At 34.6% G+C, this 14,747-nt stretch overlaps 2 protein-coding genes and 1 pseudogene across 2 annotated transcripts; 2 read left to right on the top strand and 1 right to left on the bottom strand.

The window, feature by feature from the left end:
• Nucleotides 1–189: 189 nt before the first annotated feature.
• Nucleotides 190–6,237, top strand: LOC130806090 (tRNase Z TRZ2, chloroplastic). The gene is made up of 8 exons (XM_057671016.1): nucleotides 190–654; nucleotides 3,330–3,492; nucleotides 3,590–3,660; nucleotides 4,943–5,038; nucleotides 5,106–5,219; nucleotides 5,311–5,379; nucleotides 5,759–5,833; nucleotides 6,002–6,237. The coding sequence occupies exons 1-8, from the start codon at nucleotides 259–261 to the stop codon at nucleotides 6,089–6,091; spliced, it is 1,074 nt and encodes a 357-aa protein (XP_057526999.1). The 5' UTR covers nucleotides 190–258; the 3' UTR covers nucleotides 6,092–6,237.
• LOC130807153 (5S ribosomal RNA) lies at nucleotides 4,566–4,688 on the top strand (annotated as a pseudogene).
• Nucleotides 6,238–6,560: 323 nt separating the features above from the next.
• On the bottom strand, nucleotides 6,561–13,748 carry LOC130806089 (3-oxoacyl-[acyl-carrier-protein] synthase, mitochondrial). The gene is made up of 14 exons (XM_057671015.1): nucleotides 13,470–13,748; nucleotides 13,166–13,389; nucleotides 12,306–12,413; nucleotides 12,152–12,223; nucleotides 11,768–11,854; nucleotides 10,621–10,772; nucleotides 9,781–9,861; nucleotides 9,616–9,649; nucleotides 9,011–9,077; nucleotides 8,858–8,934; nucleotides 8,251–8,311; nucleotides 8,005–8,087; nucleotides 7,561–7,632; nucleotides 6,561–6,841 (listed from the first exon to the last, which is right to left on the bottom strand). The coding sequence occupies exons 1-14, from the start codon at nucleotides 13,603–13,605 to the stop codon at nucleotides 6,677–6,679; spliced, it is 1,419 nt and encodes a 472-aa protein (XP_057526998.1). The 5' UTR covers nucleotides 13,606–13,748; the 3' UTR covers nucleotides 6,561–6,676.
• Between the last annotated feature and the right edge of the window lie 999 nt (nucleotides 13,749–14,747).

The following is a 14,747-nucleotide window of genomic DNA, read 5'->3' as shown; positions in this document are numbered from 1 at the left end:
TTATTTTTATTTTTATTATCATTATTATTATTATTATTGTTATTTTAAGTTCACGGACATTTTCGTCATTTTATTAAAATAGAGATGGCGATAAAAAAAAAAAAAAAAAAAAAAAGGTGTAATGTGAATCGGGTAACAATCTAATTTTGAGTCCGGTTAAAATTTGACTATAGCAAATAGCCTCTAACCTGGGAAAGATTATACCTTTTGACACAGAAAACCCTCCAAATCTAGTTTTCCTCAACAGCTAAGAGAAAAATGCAAGTCTTTCTCACATCTTCAACACCTAATAACCCACCTTATCTTCACACTTTTAATGACCCAATTCTGCATTCATGTCCATCATTTCCACCCCCCAATCTCTCGTTCAATAGCAATGTAAAATCGAGTCGTTTAGAAGCCATTAAAGGGTCTGGCATATTCTCTGCAATTGGAAAAGCAATTGAAGAAGAAGAGTACAGAAAAGCAAGAGCTGAAGTTCAAAGAAAAGGGTTTGAAATTGATGGGTATTCAATTGAGGGTATTTCTGTTGGTGGGCATGAAACTTGTGTTATTGTTCCTGAATTGAAGTGTGTTTTTGATATTGGGAGGTGCCCTTTGCGTGCTGTTCATCAAAATTTTGTCTTTATTACTCATGCTCATCTTGATCATATTGTAAGTTTTTGCTCCTTTAACCCACTTTCATTTTTGTAAATTCTAAAGAAAAAATTGTCTTTTTTAGTTTGGCTTATTTGGTTTCCCTTGTTGAGTACTTTAATTTGGTTGATGTTCTCAAACTAATGTTTTTTTTTTTTTTGCTATTTATGTTGTTTTAATGATTTGTTCTTGAAAATTGTGTCATGTTTACTTCAAATGCTTAGAAGTCACTAAATTTGAATGCCCAATAAGGATTATTTAGTACTTGTAAATCATAGTTTTTCTATGAGCGGTATATACCGAGTATGATGATGATCAGTTTTTAAGCTAATTGAAGTGCCCTTGTAATATATTGACCAATGTTTCTTTTTAATCTTAAGGAGTTGTGGGATTTTGAAGATACAAACTTTTAGAGAAACTTCATTAGCCAAATTTTCCCTTGATGCATTGGTTAAAGTTGTAAATTGCCTGAAATTGAGATGCATTTGAGAACTTTCATGGGCATGAAAGAAGAAATGTGTTCATCAATGATGGATTAGTCTCCTCAAAATCCTAAATACACTAGGGGTGGTTAATTTTTCTATTAAAAATATAAAAATTTATTGGATGAATGTTTTAGATATTTTCGGTTGAAATGTCTAGAATATAAAGATAAAGGAAATAAGGAACAACCCTTCTTGTTTGAAACCGTCTTACCGTGAGACGAATCCATACAAAAGGCACATAATGCTAAAAGTTTCAATTATTGGACTATTTAAACCAAGTATGGGACACGTCTCACGGTGAGACCGTCTCATACAAGAATTTGTGAATAAGGAAAGATTCGGCGAAAGATAAAATTCAAGTAAAAGTTTAGAAGTTGGAACTTGGATGTTTGCCCCTATCACTAATTAGCAGACAATAGTTAACACTTCTTTGTCCATTCCACTGGAGCTTATGCTGACCTTGTGCTAGTATTAATAAGGAGCTCATGTTATAGTTTCTGTTGTTAGAAGTGAGTAGAAGCAAGTGTGTTGTAAGTCCTCACTTGTGAGTTGAAGCCAAGGAAAACAGAAGCAAGAATGTGCTTGGAATGCTCTTCACAATAAGACGAGTATGTGTGAGTGATAGCAAATAAGGTAGAGAGGTCTGTGTGACTAAGACTCATCTGTCAGGGAAGTATAATTGTCTCTTGAATGTCGTAAATAAAGTTTTATCAGTTGTGAGTGCTCTGCAATTGAGTTAGTGAGTTCTTGTAAGTTTGTGAGCCTAGTGAGTAAGTTCTTAATTCTCAGCATAGTAGTGTGTAAGTACCACAAATTAGTCAAGCGTATGTCCTCATTAGGGGTGTTCAATGGGTCGGACACGGGCCGGCCCAGACCTAAGTACATATGGGCCGAATAAGGGCCTTTAAAAATTAATATGGGCTTTGTTTGGGCCAGGCTTGAAAAGACCGGCCCGACCTGTTTTCATAAATAGAAATTATTATTATCCTTATTAATCAATCTATAATAATTAATTATTGTTTATAATAATTAAATTGTAAAAATGTTAATAATCCAATTGGCATTGTCATTTATAATAATTGTAGTAGAGCTCGCTTATTCTGTTTAGAAAGGCCCATTTCCGACCAGGCCCTTTTATAGTCCACTCCATTTTAATTGTAGTATAGCCCTTTTTCGGCCCAGCCCATTTTCAACCCGAGAATGTTTATCCGAGAGAGACTACATAATAACTTTGAATAGCAAGCTGAACTTGCAAGAACAGTATCCAAACTGTGCTTGTTTCACTAGTGGTGCACTTAAATTTCGGAGATTTCTTTTTCAACCCATCTGATACTAATCGAAAAGAAACACAAATTTATATAGATGGTGATGGCGTCATTTGTCTAGCCGAGATCAATTTCTTATAGCAACATTTTTTGTCAAAGATTTTATTTATGCTGGCCATGTTCTAGTCTACAGTTCTGGAGAACTTGTGCAGAATTTCTGCACTTTTGGGACTTCTTTCTTGTGAATATGCAAGGATGTAATCTCTAATTTATCCTTACTAACAATTCCTTCTTAGAGGAGAACCCTAAGGTGATTATATGTATGACTTGTTGTCCTCTACTTGTCTATAGGAACACGAATATTAGTTTATTGTAGGATATCATTTATATTTAACTTTTTGTGATTTATTTGGATTTTGGATAGTAGAGTCCTCTATACACAACATAGTGTTAAACTGCAATAACGGTCGCAATCGCGGTAAAGGAACAGGATGCGGTAACGGGAGTGATGTGGTTATCGACATCATAACGCCTAAATATCGGTCAAATCATAAAAAACCCCTTGATACGACCCAAAATGCAATTTTTTTTACACATTTACAACGCGGAAAATATTGGTTCGCTTGTCTTGAAAATCTTAGCGTCTGATGCGATGCAGCCTTGTTTTTACACTATAATATAGAAGCTTGCAAGCACATTAAAATCTTGCTAGTTAGATGATTTTAGTGTTTTCTCATATGCAACTAAAATGCTTTTAATGTTTTTGCGAGCCTGAATTAATATTGCTAGTATGCGGTAATCGTTGTTTTGTTGAGCTGATTGTTAATCATTTAACTTGCTCGTTTTACTCTTTATTGAAATTGATATCGTGAACACTTAGTTCACAACCCTTCATCTGTTTATTTTTATGTGTGTTTTACTCTTATGTTGACTGTGTTTCTAGGGAGGATTACCAATGTATGTAGCAACTCGTGCTCTATATAGCCTGAAACCACCAACTATCGTCGTGCCACCCTGCATTAAAGAGGATGTAGAGAAGTTATTCGACATTCATAGATCCATGGGTCAAGTGGAACTTGATTTTGATTTGGTAGCACTTGATATTGGTAAGTCGGTTTACTGATTTTGTTTGTTATTTTTCTTAATTTCGGTGGAGTTTTTCATCTAATTAAACATAATAATTTGTAATTTGTTCCACTGAAGGGGAAACTTATGAACTAAGGAACAACCTTGTTGTGAGACCATTCAAGACTTATCATGTTATACCCAGTCAGGTGAGTTTTGTTTAAATTGTGCTATGCACTGTTACATGATGAGACTTATATTCATCCATTAAGTACATAAGGCCTTATCTTAAATGATCAATAGATTTAATGATTAACGGTTTGTAATATTTCGTGTATGTAAGTACGTTACTGAACTATACAGCATCGGGTGGAGTTCTATTGAAAGATAATCCCCGAGTCCTTGACTAAACAGAAATTTGCTCGTATGCAATATTTTTGGCTGCATCTAACCTTTAGTTTTAGTTGTCTTCATGTCTTGGCTCTTGTGTACATATATATTCTGTCACCAGGCTCGTTCAGTGTCACACGATTCGCTAATATCCTCGCGAATTGAAAAGGCAAATGTCCGTTTTGGCCTATTCTTAAGCAAATTTGAGCGCAACACAAATTCAAAAAGCGAATTAGTTAGTGAATTATGTTACACTGGGCTCGTTGCAGTAGTGAACCAACATATTGCATAGCTTGTGTGCCATTCTAAGCGAGCTTCATTGATAGGGTCAAAAAGATGAGCAAAATTGCTTATGCTTTTTAGATGATTAAGCACGCGCTTTATTCAAGTAATACATTTGTTCTTATTGATAGCTGTGGCAAAGCCACACCGGGATCCGGGGGCCCTGGTCCAAATTGACACCCTATTGTATTGTTAACTCGGCCCCCTTTACTAATTTAAAACATTATGATAATAAAGGCCGATTAAACATAACAAAATCAAATAATATGCAGTGCTTAAAGTAGTTGAAATATAAATATTGAGGTTTTTGTTTTGAATTTTTATACAAGCTACAAAAGTAATAATTTTTTGTTATATTTTAATACACTTTTTGTCTTAAAGTAGTAGAATTTTTTCATTTAAAAACATTGGACTTTTAATTTGTTTTTGTATTATTTTGTTAGTGTATCGGTCATTTGAGTAGTACTAATACACCGGATCCCATAAGAACTCCGCAGTTAAGTGTGTTTAGGAGAGAGTAGTATTAGGATGGGTGACCTCTTGGAAAGTCCTCATGTTGCACTCTTTTTTTTCCTAGATCCTAATCATATTTCCTATGAGCGGGATACACTAGGTAAGAAGATGATGATGATCGGTCATTTGAGTATAATCCCCCCAACCCTAATTTGGTTTTGCTTGATAAGAAACTCTAATCTCAAATGGTACAGTGTCGGCCAATGTCAATTGTATTGTGCTATATTGAGCTACGCGGCTACGTCTACAGCTGTAATACTGCCTGACGAAAGATTTATAATCTATAGTTTGTCTTTATATTTCCAGGGATATGTTATATATTCTATTAGAAATAAGTTGAAGAAGCAATACATTCATTTGAAAGGAAAACAAATCGAGAAACTAAAAAATTCTGGTGTCGAGGTGAGTATCCGTAATGATCATTTTATCCCCCCTGTTTCCGTTAGTATATTGACCCTCGATTTTTTAGATCACAGACATGATATTATCTCCCGAGGTTGCATTCACGGGAGACACAACGTCAGATTTTTTGCTAGAACCACGTAATGCCGATGCACTGCGGGCAAAACTTCTTATAACCGAGGTATCCTTTCTACTTCCTAGTGTCGCTGATGTGAGTTAATTGTTTATACCTTTAGCGTATCCACTATCTTATCAGTGTCGCCCTTTGACAGGCAACTTTTCTCGATGATAGATTTAGCATTGAAGATGCTCGCGAGCGCGGTCATACTCACTTATTTGAGGTACAATTTGCTTACAAAATAAATCGTTTTGATCATTAATCTCTTGGATGCAGAAATGTGTAGAAAACTAAAATACAAATACGTAGTATTATGTGCCCCTAGAAACGAGCTAAAGTACCTGTGAGAAAGAAATATCGGGAATGTAGCAAAGGGCTTAGTCTTTTTCGGTGCAGCCTCATTTTACGAAGTAGCAAGCGTAGAGAAAGGCTTACTTTGAGGTCTCAAGCCCATAACAACCGCGTGTTGTTGGAAACGTTTTTAAGACTCAACTAGAAGGGAAGGATATGTATAGTTACTATTACCGTAAAAATTATGTTTTCGTTGGCACATCAGCGTGATTGGTATTGAAATCTGATCCCGGACACGCTTTTAACCGCAGCTCATTGAACTTGCTCAGTGGATACGAAACAAAACTGTTTTGCTTACGCATTTCTCTTCCCGCTACCATCTTGAGGTAATTGTTTTTTGCTCGTTTCCGCTAAGTGCATTCTTCGTTTTGTTGCGTGTCATAACTTCGGTAAATTGAGACAAGCGAGTCATTGTACATAAATACACTATACTTACTTGATCCGTTTTCTTTTATTTCCCTAATAATCTTTGAGAACCTTTTCCCCGATTCCAGGACATCCGTCAAGCGGTATCGAAGTTACAGGCAAAGGTATCTGCAAAAGTAGTCCCCCTTACAGAAGGCTTCAAGTCCATGTACTCATAGACTTAGACTGAGATTTTGTTAAACTTTTAGGCTAATGTAATTATTCTTGTTGTACTCTTAGATTCAAAGATAAAATCCAATATCCATGTTCAACCTAACTTTTAAACATTACTTAAAATGATATTAATTCGAGAATTTATCATGAAGCTACACCTTATATGTATGTTATATTTTATATTTATATTTTAAATTTCTAATATGAATTTCCAACCTTTTAAGGCTCAAATATCATATAAAATAATAGATTGAAACCCTAAGAAGAGCCTTTAAAAACGCGAGATTAATTTGTGTAAAAGATACTTATCTCGCCCAAAATTTCGAATAATGAAACTCTTAACAATGGTGTGAAAAACAAGCAGTGATCGACAACCGATAACTCATTGACTACCGAGCAACTAGCAACACTGACCTTTCCTTTCATTGTATGAGCACATTGAGGCGCTATGAGCATTGTTTATATTCGATTTAGTTCTGTTAGTAGTCATATGAAGTATATGATATTCCTTTGAAGCCAAAAGAATTTGACAATCACGCAAACGAGAGTAAAGGCGAAGTCAAAATTTTAGCAAGTTTTTTCCTAAAAATTCAAGAGCTTTTAGTAAACAACAACGATGTGTTTGTTCCCCCAAAACCAAAAGAATTCGACATAGCTGTCCTAATACTCATTTGTTTAGATGCAGTTAATGGCATGAAACCGTCGGAAAATACAGAATCTGGCTGGGAAAGATTGAGAGTTAATGGTGCAATTCCCTGCAATAACACAACTAGATCATCAACCATATGCAGTTTTTACAGTTCACGTGATTTTACATATTTCATGTTTAGGTTCTCAAAGTATCAAGTATTTATTGTTTCTTTTATTCTAAGCTAACATCTCAAGTACCCATCAGTGATCAAACTCAATGCCAAACTAGTTGGTGAAAATACCACTACATGTCTAACAGAAATAACAATTAAGCCCTTTTCTGAGTTACCAGATCCACTCAAGACAAACTAAAAGCGGTACATGTGATATACCAAGTTGATATGATCAATGAGATAGAAAGGGAAAGGATTTAAGGATACACATACAAACAAGTCGCTCTTTATGGAAGCTCATAGTCATATGTCAAGAAATATATAGTTAAGCGTGCTTACTGTAGAGTAATCTTTGATGAGTGGCCACCTAAGAAGCTCTCATGGTGAGTCGGGACAAGGTGTTCAACAAAAAACTTGTGTTGATTTGAAGGCTAGTCTACAATCTACATAGGTAGTCACCGCCAACCCGCATGGGTTGGAGTAATAAATGTGCTATATTCCATCGTTTATTGACTATAATAAATCTATGTGTAAAGTTAAGCTTGAACAACTAAACAAACTACCTAAGGTACTAAACAATATGTCATGCAAACATATTGTAGGTGTATAATGTTTTAAAATGAGTTGTCAACATTAAGCACTACAGCAGCAAGAAAGAGTAATATGCTTACATTATGAATAGCTAAGACAGTGAAAATGGCTTCTACAGATCCCGCTGCCCCTAAAAGATGTCCAATGGCACCCTGACAGAACACATACAATCATCAACACATTGGTAGGATAAAACAAAGAGTATTTTAAAATAACAAAAAATAATGAAAGGCATTTAGGAACGACGTTTACTTTAGCTTTACAGTTATTTTGGTTTGAAGGAAAGCATTTGAGCTGAATTTATTTTCTTTGGGAAGTATACAATGACACATAACATTCAAAGTTTATTTTTTCTTGTTGGGTTCAACTGAATTACAGCGTATAGGAGGCGGATTAACAAAAAACAAACAGAAGTGTCTGAAATTATTCAGATTCCACTAGAAGCTCAATGGTGCACTGAACATATCTCCAAACTCATCAGAGAAATGGAAAAAATATTTCATTATAGCTAATTCAAAATTTACCTTTGTCGAAGATAATGCCAAAGCACCAGATTTGGCATGCTCACCAAATGCTACTTTGATGGCAGCGGCTTCTATGGCATCACCTAAGCAAAAAAGATCAAATTAGCTATGGGCGGATCAACCAGCATGAGAGCATAATAAATTCTCAAATCAGAAGCTAACAAAAAGCAATCACAATGAATTTTAAAGTTTGGGTAAGCTATGTCGTCATCCGAAAAAGGGAGAAGTAAAAGGGAAATCCCTTACCTAAAGGTGTTGATGTAGCGTGAGCATTTACATAATCCACTTGTTTAGGGTGAATACCTGACTGCAAGTCCAGGATGAACAAGCATTATTTATAATTCTACCGCTCATCGAATTCATTGAAGTAAAAAACCTTTAAAATTTTCTATTGAATTATTTTTCTACACAAATCTGACTAAGAGATTCAACTGTTGCCAAGTTTTGGAGATGAAAGTTCATAAACCTTTGATTTGCCAAAACTAAGCTCACAGACTTAGTTGCATGGGGGAAAAGCTTCAAGCAAGGGACACGAAGTACGATAAATAAAACTAAGGACAAATTTCAGATACTCATTTATTATAGTATGTTAGGCAGACAGATAATAAGCACCGAAGCAAAAAGTAGCTTTCAGCAAGCATTTTCTTGCTATACCACTACTGCAAACTTTCCACTCGTCGGCATCTTTTTACTCTTCATTTCCAAACGAGAAAGATAAATCTAACAAATATCAAAATTTATGTGATAAACAAACAGACAAGAAGCAGTGTCTGGGCTACATTAAAATAGAAGAAAGCTTTATTTCAAAAATCTCAACAAACAAAAACTAAGCTACTAAGGCCTGCAATTATACCTGCTTCAAAGCACTAGTCATAGCCAGAATGGCGCCTCTTCCATCATTATGAGGTTGAGTTATATGATGTGCATCACCTACGTGCTATTAAATGTCAAGAAACCTCACAACAGAGATTCCAAATTTCGACGTATATGTAATTTGAGAAACAACCTGACATCCCATAGCCACAAAGCTCCGCATAAATTTTTGCCCCACGCTCCTTCGCATGTCGAAGTTCCTTCAACACAAAGACATATGCTAAGAAAGAAAACAGAAATGGAAATAATGGAAATTGCACCAACACCTATGTTACTAAGAGTCAGGTGTGACGTGTGACTCGTGCCAGACATCAATATGAACAAAGGTTCCAACATGCAATAATACAACCAAATAACATGGATCTCAGGCTTATTTTAGAGTGGCTTAATGTAGTATCTTGATCGAGGATCAGACACTCTGACATCAACACATCATGTAGTAGTGTTGGAATAACACAGACCCACACCTTGTCTACTACATATTAAAAGATAGGGAAACTACAGGGCAAATGAACATAAAACTGTCATTGGATAGCAAAACATATATATTCAATAGCATTTTTAGATTGTATTCATAACAAAATATGGTCTTTAAGATGAGAACTGAGAAGTGAGAACTATAGACAGAGTGTCAGGAAGTGTCAGTTCATATGAGTATCGGTGTAACATAATTAATAGACTGCGGTGAAAAACAAAGATGGTGAAGAAATGCAAACAAAATAACACTGATCAACTTACCTCCAGTACCATAACACCGCAGCCTTCACCAATTCTGCATGTTAGAAAACACGTCAGCCAGCTACAGGAGCCACAAAAAGATATGATAGGAGAAATTTCTACACATTTATACTTATAGATATGCATACTGCCTCAAAAGCTTCAGATATTTTCTTACAGACTTACACAAACCCATCACGTCCACAATCAAAAGGTCGAGAGGCTTCCCATGGGGCAGAGTTGTACTTTGTGGACAAAGCTTTCAGCCTGCGTGTTAAAAAGAATTATGTCATCAAGTGAATACTGCAAAAGGTACATTTGATTTAATAAACAGACGTATCACAAGTGGATGGATTCAAGGGTAAGAATGTCAAGTTGAGGAAAAGCAAAGGCATTTTTGGTACCTTTTGAGACAAAAGGCCACTAGAAGCAAGAACTGAAAATGGTTCATTGAAATGGAAAGCAATCAAAAATCTTTGATCCAAGAAGGCCTACCAATCACAATTTATAATCATTCCAAAGGGAAAGCATCTAGCCTATGTAAAATAAAAGCAAAGCCAGTACATGAGGTGTCCAAGATGAACATCAGCATTACCCCTGATGACTCTAAAGAGACTCCTGCCTTAATTGAGATAGAAGGTGAAAGTGTCAAAGATCATTAAAACAACACCCCATTCTTAAAACTATCATAAGAAACTATCACCTCTTTCTGCATATTAGCATATTTTTCCTCGTACTAACATGTTAATTATGACATCTCCATTATATATGAGGTGCTTAAGCAAGTTTGCATAGACTCTCAAAAAACATCAATTTTCTAAAGCTTGCGACATTTTGCTCGTGATGAATAATTGCGAAGAAAAGTAAAGCTACAGAGATAGAACTTTGTAGTCTGACAGTTTACCAAGCTAAAAATGAGCTCAGAGTTCAGACAAGCCAAATGGTTTGTTCTTCACTTAGTTTTCAAAATATTGCTTTCCCATTATAGACCCTTATAACTATCCATCGCGCACTAGACTTTGATACCTGCAAAATCCTGCAATGGATAAGGCATCAGTACTGGCCTCTGTTCCTCCAGCCACCATGACGTCTGCATCTCCAAATAGAATCATGCGAGCAGCGTCTCCAATGGAATGTGCTCCAGTCGCACAAGCTGTCACAGCAGCATGATTTGGTCCCTAGATTCAAAAACAAGACTATGCATGCATACACCCCTTTCCACAAAAAAAATGAGAAAGAAGTTTTTTGAAAAAAATCAACTGCAACAACTATGCCTAAGTTTTAATATTAAACAGATGAAATCTGGCTGCATAAACAAAAATTCAACATTTTGGGTAATATCAAACATGATTTAAAAGGAGGGAAAAGAAAAAGAAAGATACTTAACATCACTAATCACATTAAGCCATCAAAAATACATTAGAATTATAAACCCAAACAACCAGTCTCAAAGCTATTTTTTAACTTTCAGTCCTTATGACGGCTTTTGGAAGTGATGCTTCATAGTTTGATGTCATTATAACAGTAGTGCTGTTGCAGTTTAAAGTATTGAATTTGCTATAAGTACAATATTCTGCCCTCCATTCACAGATATTCCACAAGTACAAGGCTCCTACTAAGCCGTGATTTTTACCCGGACAGAGATAACAGGCAGGTGCTTACTAAAGACAGTAAAAATTGTCCAGAGAAGATTTTAATCTCAGGCTCAGCAGATTGGTGCCACCTCTATAAGCAAGAGGAGAAACCAGTAAACCACCTCGTACTTAGATCCCGCAAGTGCTCTTACTACGAATTTGAATGTTGTTTACTGGGACTTCTTCTTTGATGGGTTAAATAAAAATTGGTTCAGATGGCAATATAGCATTGAGAAGGTGGTTAAAAGATGGATTACTGCATGTCAAGGGATTAACTGAGATTCCAGGCACATATCCACATATCATTCTTAAAGTCAAAGCTTCAAGTAACTAATTTTGCCGAATTCGCAGATTATAACCTGCATAATCTTTGCTAAGTTTGTAAAAAGCTAACCTTGTCAAAATTACATGGGCAAGTTTGACCACAAACTCCTTCACATCTCAGATAATAATGAGAGTAATATTTGCAAAGTTTATTTGTTAAGCTAATTCTCAAACTAATCATTTCTTTTACATGTAAATGTAAGGACTAAGGATACCTGAAATCCATACTTCATGCTTACATGACCAGAAGCCATATTGATCAATATCCTAGGAACAAAGAAAGGACTCAGCCGCCGAAGGCGCTGCAACATAGCAAAAACTCAGTGACAAATATTGTTATGAGAAAGGTAATATCTTTTCTTTAGAACAAAAACCTATAAAATTTTTGACAGACTAAGTTACATTTACAATAGCAACTCAACAATCCTTACTAAGACTGCAGAATACTGAAGCTAATTACAGCAGATAGAAAACTATAATTTGAACTGAAAAACTGAACATTTTTGCTTAAACAAATTAGCTTCGACACAAAAACCTTGACACTAAATACTAATTGGTGGAAGGACGCTGGATTGATACAGATTGCAGAGACAACTTACCTTTTCACATATCAACTGTGCAGCATCTACAATGTCAGACATGCTCCCCATACCACCACCAATGGATACCCCCTGTTGTCTTCTAATCAGGAAATACTATATAGCCAAAATCATGACAGAGAATGCCCAAAGAAGCATGAAAAATAATGCTTACAGTTCTTTCTTTATCAATCTGTTCTGTTGGAAGCCAATTTGAGTCTCTAAGTGCTTCATCAGTAGCACATAGTGCATACCCTATAAACCTTGAAACTGACCTATGCTCCTGGTTATAAAGATAATCAGACCAGACATCACGAAACTCTGGGGGAGGGGTTGTTGCGAACACACCATAGAATACAATCTTGTATCAGAACTATCAGTTTGTTGATAAGTATTCATCATCCACTAACTCAAAAGAAATACTACTTTTGCAATACAGCCTCATCAAAGCATAAGTAACCACTACGTAAGTACCACAAAAGAAAAAAAAAAAAAAAAAAAAAAAAAGGAACTTTTGATTCATCAAAAAACCTCCAACTTTGATTAAAAAAGAAAAGAGTATGACGTAGATATCAGATGCAAGTTTTCATGTATTTGTAAATCTATCCTTATATGTTCTTCCTCAGGAATGTGAATAATACAACAGTTCAAAGGATTTCGATTAAGTTTCACTCAATATAAGTACCAAAAAAGAAACATGCCAATCATTAAGAAATACTAAGATTATCAAAATATAGAATTGTGATATGTTATAGAGCTTTATAATTTTTATTAAAGCCCATATATTACACCACAAAAACTAAAGACGGCTATGTTAAAAGGCATGAAATTATACTATAAGACAAAGAAAATTACGATTGAAATATAATTGTTGACTAATCTTGTTTGATTGTTGTAGTTTCAATGTATTAATTTTATATCATTTTTACTTGGAGATATGAGCGGTTGAGAATATGCATTGACATTTGACAGCGTAATTTGAGAAGTATTGCAAGCAAAGAGATACGGAAGATAATAATAATCAGGAACATGAACCTTAATCCACAAATCTTCATTGTATTGACCATGCTGATTACCAGAAGGTACAATAGCAGCAACTTTAGAAGTTAATTGATCATAAACATGAGCTCGAGTATCAGCATCAAATCCATCCAACTTAAGATCATCAATAACTAATTTTCTGATTCCGCATTCACCTTCATTTAGTTTCTTCCAAGTTGTCTCAACTCCACAGCCAAGAGGCGTTACCATTCCTAAACCTACAAACATTTCACCATTGAAATTAATGAATTATTCAATAGATGAAGCTCAAAAAGGGGAAAGAAGAAAGAGACGTTACCGGTGACAACAACACGGCGACGATGATGCGAAGAAGGAATGTAACTAGATTGTGAGATTGATGAATATGATACAAAACGATAGAAATGGAAGTGAGAACGTAGGAAGCCAAACCGACGCCATTGATGAGTCGCCATTAAAGGTGATGGTGGTGGAGCTTCGTGGATTTGTTAAACCCCAGCATTAGTTAGATCTTCGCCGCCTTAGATATTGGGCCAAAAACCCGACCCGAAGTTACACTATCCGGGTAAACATATTAGAATTGTTTTCCTAAATAAATAATCTAATAAAAGCAACTCCTAAAATAATGTCATAAATATTAATATAATGGTCCACATAGGATCGATATATTTTTCTAAGTTTATTTTAGACTTAAAACATTTATTTATCAACTACATTAATCTCAATCGCTAAAAAAATAATTTTATTAGATGGTCAACAAGACAATTAACAACAACCAAGATCAATAGTCAAATACCTGATTAATAGTATATTTTTTTCTTATTTGAAATAAATAAATATATGAATTAATTGTATATTTGACAATTAATTGTTAGTTATTATTAATTGTCTTGTTTAACTATTTATCAGATTTTTTTTTTATTGCGAATATTTTGCTAAATGCATAAGTTTAAATGGACTTACTTTACTATTTTTATTGCATACGTTTTGTTAATATTTTAATTGACAAATTTTTTATTAACACTATCTTATCGTGAGACGATTTAATATGGGCTGACTTAATTCTAAATTTCTTAAATTTTTATGAAAAAAGAACCTGATTTTATTTAACTAACTGTTATATATTAGTTTAATTTTAGACTGTTTTTATAGGCTCATCTTACAATGTGACATCTCATACAAAACTTGATGTTAATAATTTACATATCAAGGATCCCTATAGATTATTTGTCATTTTCCAAGAGTTTAATTATTAGATAGGATAGAAATTATGAATAGCTTGTTTTTCGTGTCTTGTATGAGACCGTCTCACCATGAGACGGATTCATATAATAGCCCATTTCTTTAATTATTTACTTTAAGATCATAAGTAATCGTTTTAAAGTTATGAGTAATCACTCTAAGACTATAAAAAGTGATTATATTAAAATTATAAATGATTAATTTAACGTTATAAGTGATTATTTTAAGTCAAAAAATGTATATTGGACCAGCCCAATAAAGGTGATATCACCATGAGACCGTTTCATTTAAGAATTAGTATTTTTTTTCTCCCTACCCAATGAGAATGAAGTCGTTTTTAGGCTAAATTAAATTG

Source organism: Amaranthus tricolor, chromosome 2, assembly GCF_026212465.1.
Source record: "Amaranthus tricolor cultivar Red isolate AtriRed21 chromosome 2, ASM2621246v1, whole genome shotgun sequence".
NCBI classification, from domain to species: Eukaryota; Viridiplantae; Streptophyta; class Magnoliopsida; order Caryophyllales; family Amaranthaceae; genus Amaranthus; species Amaranthus tricolor.
Note: the sequence above shows the minus strand (reverse complement) of the source record. Positions and strands in the feature narration are given on the sequence as shown.